The sequence below is a fragment of the Centruroides sculpturatus genome, unplaced genomic scaffold (assembly GCF_000671375.1).
Source record: "Centruroides sculpturatus isolate CEXI.00-Female unplaced genomic scaffold, Cexi_2.0 scaffold1649, whole genome shotgun sequence".
NCBI lineage: Eukaryota > Metazoa > Arthropoda > Arachnida > Scorpiones > Buthidae > Centruroides > Centruroides sculpturatus.
Genome location: NW_019385824.1, coordinates 21,879 through 37,304, shown reverse-complemented (window position 1 = coordinate 37,304; position 15,426 = coordinate 21,879). Strand labels below are relative to the sequence as shown.

The window sequence follows — 15,426 nt, the reverse complement described above, 5'->3', positions numbered from 1 at the left end:
TTTATATAATAATTTATAATTAGTGTAATGACAAGGTCTGAAATCCTTTTTCTGTTTTAGAACAGTATAAAACTCGNTAAATAAATAAATTTTTTTTAGAATCTTACAAAAAGAGATAGTGATGATGATGATGATGATACTGATACTGATAGAATGAAAGAAAATCATGATGACAAATCAAAAGGTATGTTGAAAGTTATTGATTTTGAAATAAATAAATGTGTAATTTCAAGAAAATTATTTCTCGTTTTCTCATTGCACTTTTATATTTTTAAACTTTAAATTTATTTTAAATGTAAAAACATAATAGTGTGAAAAGCCAGGGGGAGTTTACAGAGTGCCAAACTCAAAATCCCTTTTATTGGCAACAAGTTGGTAGAACCCACTCACATTGTCACTGGATGGCATTCTTCTAGTTTCTACTTCTTATCTTCTTATGATTTAAGTGAGTGGGAGGGTTTAGTAAGGTCATTGATAAGACATCTGTGATACCAGAGAAAGATCAACCATTGAAAAAAAATTCAACAAATTTAATAAAAACTAAAAGATTACAGACACAAATCTAAACACAAGGAATACAGCTCCCTCAATCCCTCAATCTAGTACAATATCACTAGAGAGCATTATTACTACCAAGCAAGTGTTATGCCTACCGATAACTATTTCTGCCTGAGAGAGAGAGAGAGAGCATACATAAGATCAGTCATTTATCATACCTCTGTGCAGCAGGAGATGTAACCTCATACCGTAAATTGGGGTTACTTTGTGACATGTAGGGTAACTTTAGGACAATCACTGTTTTGAATGAATTTAAATTAAATGCCAATGCCATTTCTATGATATACAAACTGTTGTCATTGGTTCTAATACGCCTACTGTGCTGCCACATAATGTCAAGGCCCAGAAGCTCTGTTTGTTTTCCTGCCTTTTAGGCAGCCATTTTTAGTTAGGTTATGTTTCGTTTGATCAACACATGCTCCAGAAACTATCATTTGTTGAGTACAGTTTCTATTGAAAACAAAAATAGTTATTTATTTCAAAATATTTATTATCTATTATAATCAAGTGTTTGATAATATTTAAAAATAATTATTTGGATATAAAAAATACTTTATTGAAAAATATAACATATAAGGGGCAACTTTGGGACTGTCGCAAAGTCACCCAGTGAGCTTTAAGGAAGAAGGATACATCAGATGAGTACACTTAAAGTGATGACATGAACTTGGAAATGGTTCCTTACGCGGAGTCTGATGACAGTATGATGTGAGTACCTGAGGAAATGGAAAACAAGCATCCTTTCACTCCTCTACAATCAATCAATGATAAATGTTTTAACTCATGTTGTAATCTATTTGTTTTAATAAATTATGAATGTGTTCTTTATCCTGGACTGATATTAAAACAGAAAAGGGTTGGATACTCAAGGGCTATGGAGAAAAGTGGGTTGTAATTGGAAATGGCCAAATAAGGACAACATCCTGGACTATACAGTAGATGTAATGCAAGCCACCCAAAAAGATAAGTCGCCAGGATATTTATTGTGTAAAAGAACTAGTAAATTATCTATCCTGAACATTATATACAATTTGGTTTAATTTTTTTCACCACTAATATGATTGATATGTATATAATATATATATAGCCTATATATATATATACACAGTAAGACCCTGCTTAATGCAGGGGACTATTTTTGATAAATAAAGATTGGTGACAGTCTAATGTTGTGACAATCCTATTTTTATACTGTTAAAAAAAAGTGAAAACATTTTGTCCTAAAGTTACCCCTTTGTCCTACTTAAAGGGTAACTTTAGTACAAGAAAAAAGTGGGAGTATTTTTAAACTCTTGACCTGGGAGTGAAAATATTGGTAAATTTCAAGAAAATAACATCATATTTACCTAACTAACACAATGCAAAATGATTCATAACAGTCATTTGATCAGAGAGGTGCAAAGTAACCCCAGTTTACGGTACACTAATTATCCAGGGAGATGCTTGGGATGACACTTACTCCCTTCATAAAGTTAGAGATAAATCCATAGGAACTTGCTCGTGTTGGAGATGACAAAAGTAAAAAGTTAGCTCCTTGTAGAACAATCACTCCTGATGAATGGGTTTCTAGCCATTATATCCCCATTTGGTGTGGGAATTTGGTCAGGTGATTGTTTGTTTGGCAGCGATGACACATCAAAGGTGTCATAGCTGGACGATGAAAGTTAAACAAAGTCGATTGAAAGGGTTAGTATATCCTCCAATTGTTTTTAGATTTCCCCATGGACTAAGTTAACACCTTTAGTTCCCAGCAATTTTTGATATTAATGTAATTAAACATAAAAAATACTTAAAACTGAAAAAAAACGAAAGAAATGCGTTAATTTTGAAGAAAAAGCTTCAAACTTTATTTTCCTTTATCTCGCCTTTCTGCGAAATTTGACACCGATGAGTCATTGTTTACACAGCTGGATGACCTTGAACACAACTGGAGTTGATTTCCCAGGACATTCTCATAGAAGTCTCGGGAGGCAAAGGGTTTATAGTAGGGTGAATACTAGCTGGCCGTATATTTTTAAATAATTTCAAAAAATTCAAATTTTAATTGCGATTTCCAACCCCCCTGACTTAATTAAACGTATATATAATAAAATCTATTAATTAAAAAACTATTGGAGGTTGTTTTTGACATCAGAAACTAGCTTTAAATAACTTTACCGAAGGAAAATCCATGCACTACAACTTTAGAACAATGAATTAAATTTGATAAAAAAATCTCATTAAAAATCAATTAAGCGTTAATCGTGCGTCATTAAAGGTAGATTAAAATCACGATAAAATGTTTTCGCATGGGAAAAAATTTTTGAAAAAATTAGAAGACTTAAAAAACATTCCAAAAATTAAAAAAAAAAACAAAAAATTTTTTGGGGGGCCGAAAGGACCGAGTTTTATGTAACTCTATGTAACCTGCCTGAGTTAACTCGGGCGAAGAACTAAAAGGGGTGTCAACTTTCTCACACTTTACAATTGATTGTTTTAACATATTTTCATTATTTTCATGGGTCAATGCGAGGGGGAAAGGACTTGTTGACAGTTAGTTAATATTCAATATTCTCCCGTTTTTAACTTTTGTGGGAAACGGATGGTAAAAGTTTCTAAAACGCATCTTTCCATTAAAGATTATAGAAAAAAAAGCCCCTGATTATTTATACGTGAAATTTATATAATAATTTATAATTAGTGTAATGACAAGGTCTGAAATCCTTTTTCTGTTTTAGAACAGTATAAAACTCGGGATTTTCTTTGTAAAGGGAAAAAGGGGGCCTTCTGTGGTCAATGACCGAGACATTCTCCTCGAATAAAAAAAGGAATGTTAAAATATCATTGAAAGAAATCTCCTCCATTTGTTTAACGGTAATTCTATAGACGTTAATATCAACAACAAGGGAATATGAGATGTTTCTTATCCCCTCTTTGATTGCACATGACACGTGGTTACAGCAATAAATTGTCTCGTTCGTAGTCAAACATGACGTTTGATATAAACAATATCTAGAATGTTGACCAGTTTACAGAAATTATTGTCAGTTGAATGTTAATTTATGGACGAGAGCTGTCAAACCTATAGAAATTTATATTATAAAATCATATCTTCTAGATACCAATATCAATAAATTAAACAAAGTTCTCTGTGCCAGTGGTCCGTACTAGCTAGATCCAGACATCAACACACTAACAGGTGTGCGTATAAATCATTAATAATGTCAGTTCTCACCCCCTCAAATTTGGTATAAAGAGGGCTCATGGCCGTTATCGAGGTGGCCTTCAAGACATCAGGAAACAATGGATCAACTGCCTTTAAACACTGACCGCTGGTGACGGACAACTAAGCAAGATTCTACTATCTACAACTTAGTAAGTAGAACTCTCTCTTTTCTCTCAGGTGGACTAAGGCTAATTAAGAAATAAATATTAATGAGGATCAGAGACTCTCCTCTGTCAGAAATACGCGAGATACTTTTTGTAACTTTGGTTTGAAATTATTATTATTATTAATCTTATTACTTGTATCCTTTTTGTATAGCGTTTACTAATTAAATTTATATAATATCTTAAACATGTGTGTTTACTCGTACTCGCCAACACCTTATTGACTTATCCGCGACCTCCCACTTGATTTTCGCCTTCTTAAATTGCCATCCACTGATCCTGTGAGCAGGACTCGCCTTCCTGTTGTTGGAAAACAGTTTAAGCTTTGATGCTTAAACCCCGATTCTCACATATTGGTTTTCCAGGAGTGGGGTCTTATTCGATAAGGCTAAATGGCTATAGTATGAGTCTTCACAAATAGAATAATAAATTGGGCAGAATGGAAAACGAATCCCCTCGTGCGATTCCGGCAGGTAACTCAACGGCCTTAGGAGGCATTGGTAGAATGATTCCACTGCTGCCGGTATTTATGGGTGATCCAGATGGTACTTGAATAACGGATTTTTTTGAGTCTCTCGCTGATATAACAAAGATAGCGGCTTGGTCAAAAGCCCAAATGCTTGCAGGTTTAGCGCGGGAATTTGTTCAGAAAGACAGACAGATAAAAGATGTAGGAGATTATGATACGTTTAAAAAAATAATGATTAAGAGATTTGGACAAATTCCTTATACACTCAGATTTAATAAGTTTTATGCATGTGTTCAGAAAAGGGACGAAGACGTACAGACGTATGCAATGCTATTATAGTCGCTAGCCACGGAAATCAAAATTGGAGCTCGGCTGCTTTGCTAGTAAAGAAGAAATGCAGGGGCCAAAGACTTGTCATGGATTACAGGAAATTAAATAAGATAACTAAAGTTGATCCATACTCACTTCCTTTAGTACAGGAGTCTCTTAGTTTAATGGGAGAAGTGAAATACTTCTTGACCATGGATACACTTTCGGGGTTCTATCAATTAAGCATAGGTGATAAGGAGAAGACCGCCTTTTCTACCCCTGATGGACATTATCAATGGAATAGAATTCCAATGGGACTTAGAACCTCCTGTGTGGTTTTTGAAAGAATGATGGACTTCGTTTTACATGGACTTAAAGGTAAAACATGCCTAGTTTACATGGATGCTATTCTAACGTTTAGTCCAGACTTTCCCAGTCACCTCCGACGCTTAGAACAAATCTTTAAGTGACTAGCTACTGCAGGTATTAAGTTAAAACCAAAAAAATGTCACTTTTTACAATGCCAAATAAAATTTTTAGGCCATGAGATCTCAGCGGAAGGCATAAAACCTGATCCAGACAAAATACAATGCGTCCTAAATTTCCCCAGACCTATAAATGAACAAGAGATCAGAGCTTTCTTAGGACTGACAGGTTACTATAGGAGACATGTAGACTCATATGCAAAAATTGCTAAGCCTCTCACTGATCTGTTGAAAAAGGATTCAATCTTCGAATGGGGTCAGAAGCAACAAGAAAGTTTCGACGAATTAAAGAGAATTATCACCTCTAGGAGCGAAGGTGATAATCTATTAAAATCACCAGACTTTACGAAACCGTTTATATTGGCAACCGATGCGTTGAATTCAGCTCTCGGAGCAGTGTTATCACAAGAGGAAAACAGAAGGGAGAAACCAATCGCTTATGCAATTCATTTATTAAGAAAACCTGAATTAAATTATAGCACGACAGAAAAAGAATGTCTAGCCACAGTATGGGCTGTACGATACTTTAAGCCTTATTTGTATGGCCGAAAATTTACCATAATTACAGATCATCAACCCCTCCGGTGGTTAATTAATTGTAAGGACTCTACTACAAACTCTAGATTGTCTAGATGGATTATCTTCCTCCAAGAGTTTGACTTTGAGGTTATTCATAAAGTCGGAAGTGCTCATCTCAATGCGGACGCATTAAGTCGCATTCCGATTAGACAAATAAGCGAGGTAGAACCTATCTTTATGACGGTGCAGATAGGTAAATTACAACAATGAGATACGCGATGGAAATCTGTTATCCAAGCAATAAAGGATGGAAACACCTCAGGAAAATTTAACGGTTTAGAATTGAAAGAATTTTATTTAAACAAAGAGGACGTTCTGTCATAAAGGAGTAAATAGACAATGAACAAATTTATGGGAACAGATAGTTATCCCTGCTAGTCTGAAGGAATACAATATGTATACCTTTCACAATAATCCTATTGCTGGGTACTTAGGAGAGATGAAGATGCAAAGTAAAATAGAAAAACTGTTTTATTGGCCAGAAATGAAAAAGGAGATAAAGGGTTATTGTCAAAGTTGTCAGAGTTGCGTGAAACATCGGAGACAAGGTCGAAAAACACAAGCAGAGTTGCAGTTGTTTTCACCCTTGACTTATTTGTTTGAACAAACAGCGATGGATATCATAGGACCTTTATCCAGCACAACAAATGGAAATAAGTACAGTATATTGTTTTTGTCAACCACTTTAGTCGATATGTAGAAGCAATCCCATTGCCAGAAATTAGCAGTAAAACGATTGCAAAAGCCTTTGTTACGAATATTATACTAAGATATTCAATCCCAACTCAGCTATTGACTGACCGAGGATCAAATTTGGTCTCCAAAATGTTTAAAGAGGTGTGTGACTTGCTTCAAATCAAAAGATTACTTACAACCGCTTATCACCCGGCATGTAATGGAGTCATCGAACGATTCAATAAAATTCTTATTGATACCTTATCTCATTATGTAGCTAAAGATCAAAGAGACTGGGACGAGTGGATCCCTTATGCCCTGTTTGCATATAATACTGCGACACATGCATCTACTGACGAAAGTCCGTTCTATCTCCTATATGGAAGATCTTATCCCTTTCAAATGGTTTCCAGTCCTGCCATGATCTCTTACAATGTAGAAGATAACTATGCTTCAGAATTACAACAGAGAATAATAAATGCTCACCAAACAGCCCAAGATTGTGCCGAACAAGCAGTGAAAGAATGGCAAGAAAGACAACGAAAACAAAACAAGCCGCCTCACTATCAATTAGGGGAAAGAGTTTTATTAAAAGAAGTCGTAGTACTGCAGGGATTAAAGTGAAAGTTAGCACTGCAGGGATTAAAGTGAAAGTTAGCACTGCAATGGACGGGTCCATACCAAATAATAGAAGTGTTCAGTCCTGTCAATTTCCAGATTGAAGATTGAAGATCTAAGGACCAAAAGAAAGTTACAAGTACATGCTGACCGATTAAAACCCTCTACAGCCAGAGAGGAGTTTAAAACTGGTGACGAAATAACTGTTAACCTTCGGACAGTTTAATAAAAGATGAGAAAATAACCCTGGTTGACCCTTGGGACGAGTTTATTTTAACCCTTTAAAATCAACATCCCGAAAAACCTCGGGCAAGTTCCATAGAGTTTCATAAAACTCGGTACTTTCGGCCCTTTCCCAAAATTTTTTTTTTTTTTTAATTTTTAAAATGTTTTTTAGGTCCCCAAATTTTTTCAGAATTTTTTGTCCGCGCGAAAANTCGTAATCCGAGACATATTATTCCCACCACAAGCCGTCCGTCTTCCCCTTAGACTTTTAGTGTGTTAAACTTCCTTCCCCTTGTATATAATTCTAATTTAAGCTAATTTTTCAGATCACATCATTGTTGAACAAAAAAATTTTTAACATGATAACGCCAAGATCGATATGTTCAAAGATCATCTTTCTTTTTCGTCTATTCGGCCTTAATCTGCTGAAACCTCCCGACGCAATGTTCGAATTCAAAAAGGGAACTGTTTTCATTCACTAGGGCAACTTTTTTATGACGTCATTGACCAAGGTCCAATGACTGGACCTTGGTCAATGATGTTAACTTCGAACACTTTGAAGGTCAGATACGATTCTTGACCCATTCCCTTTCATATTTAGAAAATATGATTCTACAACGTGAGCAATAAATTAACATAAGAGGAAAGGATAAATCAAGATGGATTTTACCCACCAACGGGTTCGACATGTTAAAATCATCCTTTTTCGGCTACAAAGAGGAATATAGTGAACTAAAAGCTCTGGTAACTATTAATTCAACAAAGAAAAGGAAGAGAGGACTAATAGATTTTGGAGGTAAAGCTCTGAAATTTCTCTTTGGTACTGCTACCACAGAGGACATAGAAAATTTGAATGCCGAAATCACCCAATTAAAACAAGTCAAGGAAGGCGTTGTTTATCTGCTTAGATCGCAAGCAACATTTCTGAACAATACTTTTAAGATTAGTAAGGCAAACAGGCAACAGATAAATGTACTAGTACAAAGACAGGAATCCTTTGATGGATTAATACAGATATACAGATATAATTTAGCATTCAAAGTGGTAATTAGAAGGATAGAATTCTCTATACAAGAATTCCATCTGCAACTAGCAGAAATTTGAGAAGCCATAGATACATTAGAACAGTGTTTTTCAACCTGTGGGTCACGACCCCCAGGGAGTCACAAAGCCTTACACGGGAGTAATGGGTAAAAGAAAAAGACAAATGTTTGTAGGTCCTACACTACAATAAATAAAAGTACAATTTCAGTGAGAAGGCTTTGCGTTTTTTATTTTAAAGTACAATTGGTTTTTAGATTGATATTTAGGTCTCAACAGAAATAAAATTAAATACGTAGTTTTTAAAATCACTGATATAGTTTTAATATGGCCCTGGGGGCGTTGCCAGAATTTTTTTTAACTTGTAAAGGGGTCGCATATTTAAGAAGGTTGAAAAACACTGTATTAGAACAAGGGAGATTGAGCTCCTATTTTATAACCCGGCCAGTGATGTTACACACACTCCAGGAAATACAATTACAACTTCCGGAAGGATATGCAATGATCAAACCAATCAACACAGATACACTTTTTAAATACTACCAATGGATCACCACCATTGCTGTAGCTCTACCCAGAAAGTTGAGAAATTTTGCAAAAATACCCTTGAGAACCCCGAGCGGATACTTCGACATGTACGAGATTGTAAAATTTCCTACGTATATACCTTCATTGAAAGCATATGCCTATTTCCAAACCGGATATCCTATCATAGCTTTGTCTATGGATAGACAATCATTCATGTTATTACAACAGCACGAACTGACCATTTGTAAAACAGCCCAGTTTTCTATATGTTCAGTAGACGTGCCAATACGAAGAGCTCCGCAATATAGTTGCAAATACTCGTTATACACAGGCAATGAGCTGAAGGTCAAGGAACTTTGTTCCAGACAGATTGTCTTAAGTTATGCTCCGATTTTTAAAAGAGTGGACGAACAGGGAATGTGGGTATATTCTACCCCTACACCACTCCTATTAGCTATCAAATGCTCTTCCCAACAGTGGAAATCCTCCTCATCCCTCTCTACAACTCAAAAATTAAATAATATGGGGATTATAAAGTTACGAAATGCGTGTGTAGGATATCTGCCAGGCATCATCCTCACCTCCCATTTTCATATGTGATCTAAGATTCAAACTGAAATACCTCGACGTTTGGTAATACTGCCTATTGAACACATCCTGAATGAAACAGAATTGTGACTTCTCCAGAGGCGATTAAAAAACTCCCATACACAAGAGGAATTGAAGATTCAATCGGACTTAGATATTAAATTGGCTGATAGAGCTAGCGAAGAAGCGACTTATGACTTGAATTGCTTAATTCATACAACAACAAATACCGTGCCTACCTTCAATCCTTCTAGTCCAATCTCAATAATAATAATTAGTTGTGTTGGTACAGCTATTTTCAGTATTTGCAGTATGTTCGTCTTTCGTCATTTCCTTCGGAAAAGACATGCTAACTCATCTCGTGGAAGATGTCCAGTAAAAATGGAAGATGTTCCCCTCCAAGAGGTTCAAAAGGAAACTGTTCAAGAGGAAGTCACTGATGCCGATGTTACGTACACAGTTGATCCTCAGACTGACTCTAATCCTTGTAAACAGTGGAGTAGCCAGGCTTATCAATTCTAATACACTTAAAATTCAAGAGAAACCAACCGTGACTGAGAGAGAGCGATTGTTCTTATCCCCTTGATTCGGTTTGTAAATATATAATCGTTATAGAATAGTATATAAAATTTATATTAAGATATAAGCTAAGATCCGGTGTCAACTTAGTAGTTAATAGATACTAATTATATATAACCATGTATGACTTATGTTCAATAGACAAGGTAATGGATCCGGGCGAGGGAACGTCAAATTTTAGAACCCTCTCATATAGAGAAGTGGACCGGGAGGCGGCTTTCCTTCGGATGGTGGAAGCCATTGACAATTCCCAGAGGAATCGGTGGAAATTACCATTGACCATGGCCGTTCTCCCTATGAATTTCGAAGTAGCCTCTCTGGACAGCTATAGGATAGAAGCTCAACAACGATGGGTACAGCAAATCGGACACTACATGTCCTCAGGACATGTAGAAGGTGACAATGTAGACAAATACTCCGCCTTTGCTCCAGAGATCTTATGCTCCTCCCCATCAATGGAGACAGAGAGTAAAATAGTGGAAGAAATACGTTCTCCTTCCACTTCATCTCCAGCATCTACCACCACGGATTCAGAGTCAGATGAATCGTCTGATGCATTATCACCCCCGCTACCAAAAAGACAGAGGCGATTCCGACATTGACTTCTACTATATCCTGGAGAATACTTTATTTATGTATAAAAATTTTTGTAATAAACTATTTTGTATATTACGCCTTTTTCAGATAATGTCAGAGAGTAACATTCAACCGATACCTGCTAATCTCCAGGAGGCGCGTCTTTTGTATGCTGCCGGACAAAGGAGATGCTCTTAGCAGAAGAGGAAATGCAGGAGCGTCCTCACACTATTACTTTTAACATAGAGTGTACACTCCAATTCTCCACCATAGTGCAGCTAATGCAACTAATCCGTCAAGGAATCGTCCCCATTCCCGGCGGAGAACCAGAACACCGTAATATACCGGATCCCCAGAACATCCCGCTAGAATTCACTACGTTAGATCTATATTTATTGCCAGACGACAACATTAACCAGAATGGGTCACTCCCTACACAATCAGAACGGTATTGCCAGGAGAGAGCAACCTCTCCTCCTAGGCGAGTTACCCGATCTGTAACACGAAGACGACGTCAAAATCGTCAGGTCCCCCATCAACAATAATTGGGCTCTTTAATTAATTAATTAAAACCCCTTTAGTTCCTCGCCCGAGTTAACTCGGGCAGGTTACATAGCTTTACAGAAAACTCTGTCCTTTCGGCCCCTAAAAAAATTTTTTTTCTTCAATTTTTGGATGTTTTTTAGGTCTTCAAATTTTTTCAAAAATTTTTACCCACGTGAAAAAATTTTATCGCGATTTTAATTTACCTTTAATGATGCACGATTAACGCTTAATTGTTTTTTAATGGGATTTTGATATCAAATTTAATTCATCGTTCTAAAGTTGTAGTGCACGGATTTTCCTTTGGTAAAGTTATTTAAAGCTACTTTCTGATATCAAAAACAACCTCCAATAGTTTTTTAATTTTTTTAATTAATATATTTTATTATATATACGTTTAATTAAGTCGGGGTCAGAAATCGCAATAAAAATTTTAATTTTTTAAAATTATTTAAAAATATACCGCCAGCTAGTATTCACCCTACTATAAACCCATTGCCTCCCGAGACTTCTATGAGAATGTCCCAGGAAATCCAACACCAGCTGTTCTCAAGGTCATCCAGCTGTAAACACAATAACTCATTGGTGTCAGATTTCACAGAAAGGCGAGACAATGGAAAATAAAGTTGGAAGCCTTTTCTTTAAAATTAATGCATTTCTTTTGTTTTTTTTTCAGTTTTATGTATTTTTTATGTTTAATTACATTAAGATTAAAAATTGCTGGGAACTAAAGCGATTAAAAAGTGCTTCTTGTGGGACTGTAAGGACATATGATTATAATGACTTGTCCACAGATACGATGGTAACTATTTTCCCTATTGTTCTCTGTCCTATGTGGAACGTTACGAAGTACAGAGATTTACATGTTGCACAATGGGAAGAGACAATGGAGAAAGGATAAAACATAAACATCTAACTACAATAAGAGTTTGAGATAATTAATTGAAATGAATACCTTACCAGAAAATTATAAAGAGAAAGTAATTTAACTAAATTTATGTAGATAGAGCATATAGCATTTTAGGGACACGTACCGTACTTATTGTTTGATCGTCCACTTATATTGCAGCTGTATACCCGTTTCCACGATGATCACCAATGATATTGCATGTGTGTATGTACAGTACATACATATATGCATATACAATAACAAAAATTTTTTTTTTGAGAGGAATAATGATCTTACCCTAATAATGAGATGAATTCCTGCCAGAACACATTTTTCAGCTTCTGAATCAACCGGCGAACTGACAGTGAATATCGGCAGTAAAATACTAATCATCAAGAATCGACGAGGTCCGATCTCCTCATCTAAAGGATCTTTAAATCCATCCCTTCCGACCGCGTGTTTTTGATTTGTCCCATACTTTAATGAACTCTATCTATCTATGCGTGCTGCGGAGACATCTCTATCACTACATTTACCAAAACAAGTCAGGGACTCATTGGTCTCGAAGCGAGATCTACTTCCAGGCCAAATTGTCTTCCTGAGTCTCATTGACAGACCAGATCAATGTGGCCGCAGCTGGGTATGATTTCTGATCCTTAAACATCCAGATATTCAATCGTTATACTTAAAGTTAGATTTCAACACCTGTTAAACAATCTGCATCCGAATGATCTTAATTGGTCATGACAAACTATAAGTGCATCATCTCTAGTCGTTAAAACTCGTCTTTCCTTCTGGGATTATTCATTTTGTCAATTTTACCTGTGTTATGAAACCCAAAAACACGATACAACTCATCTTGAAACATCTTGGTGATCTTGAGAATCCACGCCATCTCCAACGGTGCCTTACTGCCAGACTATATTTTCCTCTCGTCGATTTCAATGGAATCGCTTACAGTCCTCGGGAAGCATCATTGACAAGTAACTTGTTATGAAGAGTAAGCAGTGGGAAGATCCAACAAAAGGATCTCAAGAAAGGTAATTGTGCAACTAGTAATATACTCCCAAAATAATATACCCACAAAAGTGCCCAGACCTTTATGTATCTGTTTCCTGGCACCGCCTTATTCATAACCTTTGTTATATGAGGCATATAAGCTAGTAACCTGGGATACCCTTCAGGGGCATTCTTTATAATTTTTAGGATAAACAAAAAAATAATTATTTAGTATTATGGTAAATTTTATATATTATATATGTGATCCCGAGGGGTTTGAGTTCGAAAATTTTTAGGGTTAACATATTTTTTCATTAGAGGATGGAAAAAAATATAACGGAAATAGATCGGATGTGGAATCTTACACATCGTCCGTTTGTCAATTAGTCAACGTGCACGTGCTAATTAGTCAGCATAACGAGTGAACGACCTGTTGGCTCAGTGCCAACGACGATCGTATAAAAACGATCGTCACGGGAAGTTCAGGGCGATCGTCCCCTCAGTGCGACCGTCCCTCCGCGCGATCCTCAGGAAGGTCTGAATACAGTGTCTCCCGTCCCGATCCTGTCCGAGGAGAAGCCGGTAGAAGACATAAGCCTGTGACAGACAGCCAGCTTCCATAGTCCAGAAGGATCGTCGCATACCGTCCTCCGACATAAGGTATAACTGACCGCCAATATAACTCTCTTTGTAAACTCTCACGCGGCATAGTGAATAGTTACAGCTCCCTTATAGATAAATTTATGTTATCCGCATCTAAGCTATAAACAGGAACTTGTATACTCCTGTAAATTTCTTTAGTTATAGAATAAACATTTATTTTATTTGTTAAACCTGTCTCCTGTTTATCCGAGGAAACCTGTCAACTTACTGACGCACTCCCCACTCGATTTGCCCTCCTAGCCATCCTATGACTTCGAGATCGGGCTTTACCAGCCTGTGAAGATTAAGTGGTCAGTACAAGATTGACCCCTGACCCACTGTGTATCTCACATATATATAACTAACAAGAAACTTGCAATTAATATTACGAATGATGTGCCCAGACCTTGAATTTTCGTCTCCTGGCACCAACTTTTTACTAATGTTAAGAGCAAATGCTCGAACTTGTCCATCCAGCTGTGGAGAAAGGAGAGAGTTAACAAACCAGACAATAATAAATCACAAGTGGGATCAAGTTCCCCTTTGCTAATATTCCCCGTTACTAAATTATATCGGATGGAAATCCGTATTGAGCCATTTTAACTGGATCCGAACATCCCTATTGTTTCCAGAACCAAACAGATGATCAAGCAGAGAACCTTCGTACGATTACACGAATAAGTTGTTGATAAATTATAAGAATCATATAAAAACGCACACTAATCTTCAAAAAATTTGTAGTGTGGTTTTTAAGAAAGAGGAGAGTGATGTGAAGGTCTGAAACCCTTTTTCTGTTTTAGAACAGTATAAAACTCAGGATTTTCTTTGTAAAGGGAGAAAGGGGGCCTTCTGTGGTCAATGACCGAGACATTCTCCTTGAATAAAAAAAGGAATGTTAAAATATCAATGAAAGAAATCTCCTCCATTTGTTTAACAGTAATTCTATAGACATTAATATCAACAACACAGGAATAAGAGATGTTTCTTATCCCCTTTTTGGTTACATGTGACACGTGGTTACAGCAATAAATTGCGACGTTTGATATAAACAATATCTAGATTGTTGACCAGTTTACAGAAATTATTTCAGCTGAATGTTAATTTATGGACGAGAGCTGTCAAACCTATAGAAATTTATATTATAAAATTATATCTTCTAGACACCAATATCAATAAATTAAACAAAGTTCTCTGTGCCAATGGTCTGTACTAGCTAGATCCAGACATCAACACACTAACAGGTGTGCATATAAATCATTAATAATGTCATAGTTCTCAACCCCTCAAATTTGGTATAAAGAGCCGTTATCGAGGTGGCCTTCAAGACATTAGGAAACAACGGATCAACTGCCTTTAAACACTGACCGCTGGTGATGGACGACTAAGCAAGATTCTACTATCTACAACTTAGTAAGTAGAACTCTCTCTTTTCTCTCAGGTGGACTAGGGCTAATTAAGAAATAAATATTAATGAGGATCAGAGACTCTCCTCTGTCAGAAATACGCGAGATACCTTTTGTAACTTCGGTTTGAAATTATTATTATTATTATTAATTTTATTATTTGTATATTTGTATCCTTTTTGTATAGTGTTTACTAATTAAATTTATATAATATCTTAAACATGTGTGTTTACTCGTACTCGGCCAACACCTTATCGACTTATCCACGACCTCCCACTCGATTTTCGCCCTCCTAAATTGCCATCCACTGACCATGTGAGTGGGACTCACCTTCCTGTTGTCGGAAAACGG

General features: G+C 36.3%; 2 protein-coding genes across 3 annotated transcripts in view; both read left to right on the top strand.

Moving 5' to 3' along the window:
- The window catches only part of LOC111642357 (TBC1 domain family member 31-like), a 48,795-nt gene that overhangs the window by 31,298 nt on the left and 2,071 nt on the right, over positions 1-15,426 (top strand). The gene's annotated exons all lie outside the window — the stretch shown is intronic.
- On the top strand, positions 150-11,312 carry LOC111642358. Its single transcript, XM_023388694.1, has 2 exons — positions 150-184; positions 10,165-11,312. The coding sequence occupies exons 1-2, from the start codon at positions 154-156 to the stop codon at positions 10,623-10,625; spliced, it is 492 nt and encodes a 163-aa protein (XP_023244462.1). The 5' UTR covers positions 150-153; the 3' UTR covers positions 10,626-11,312.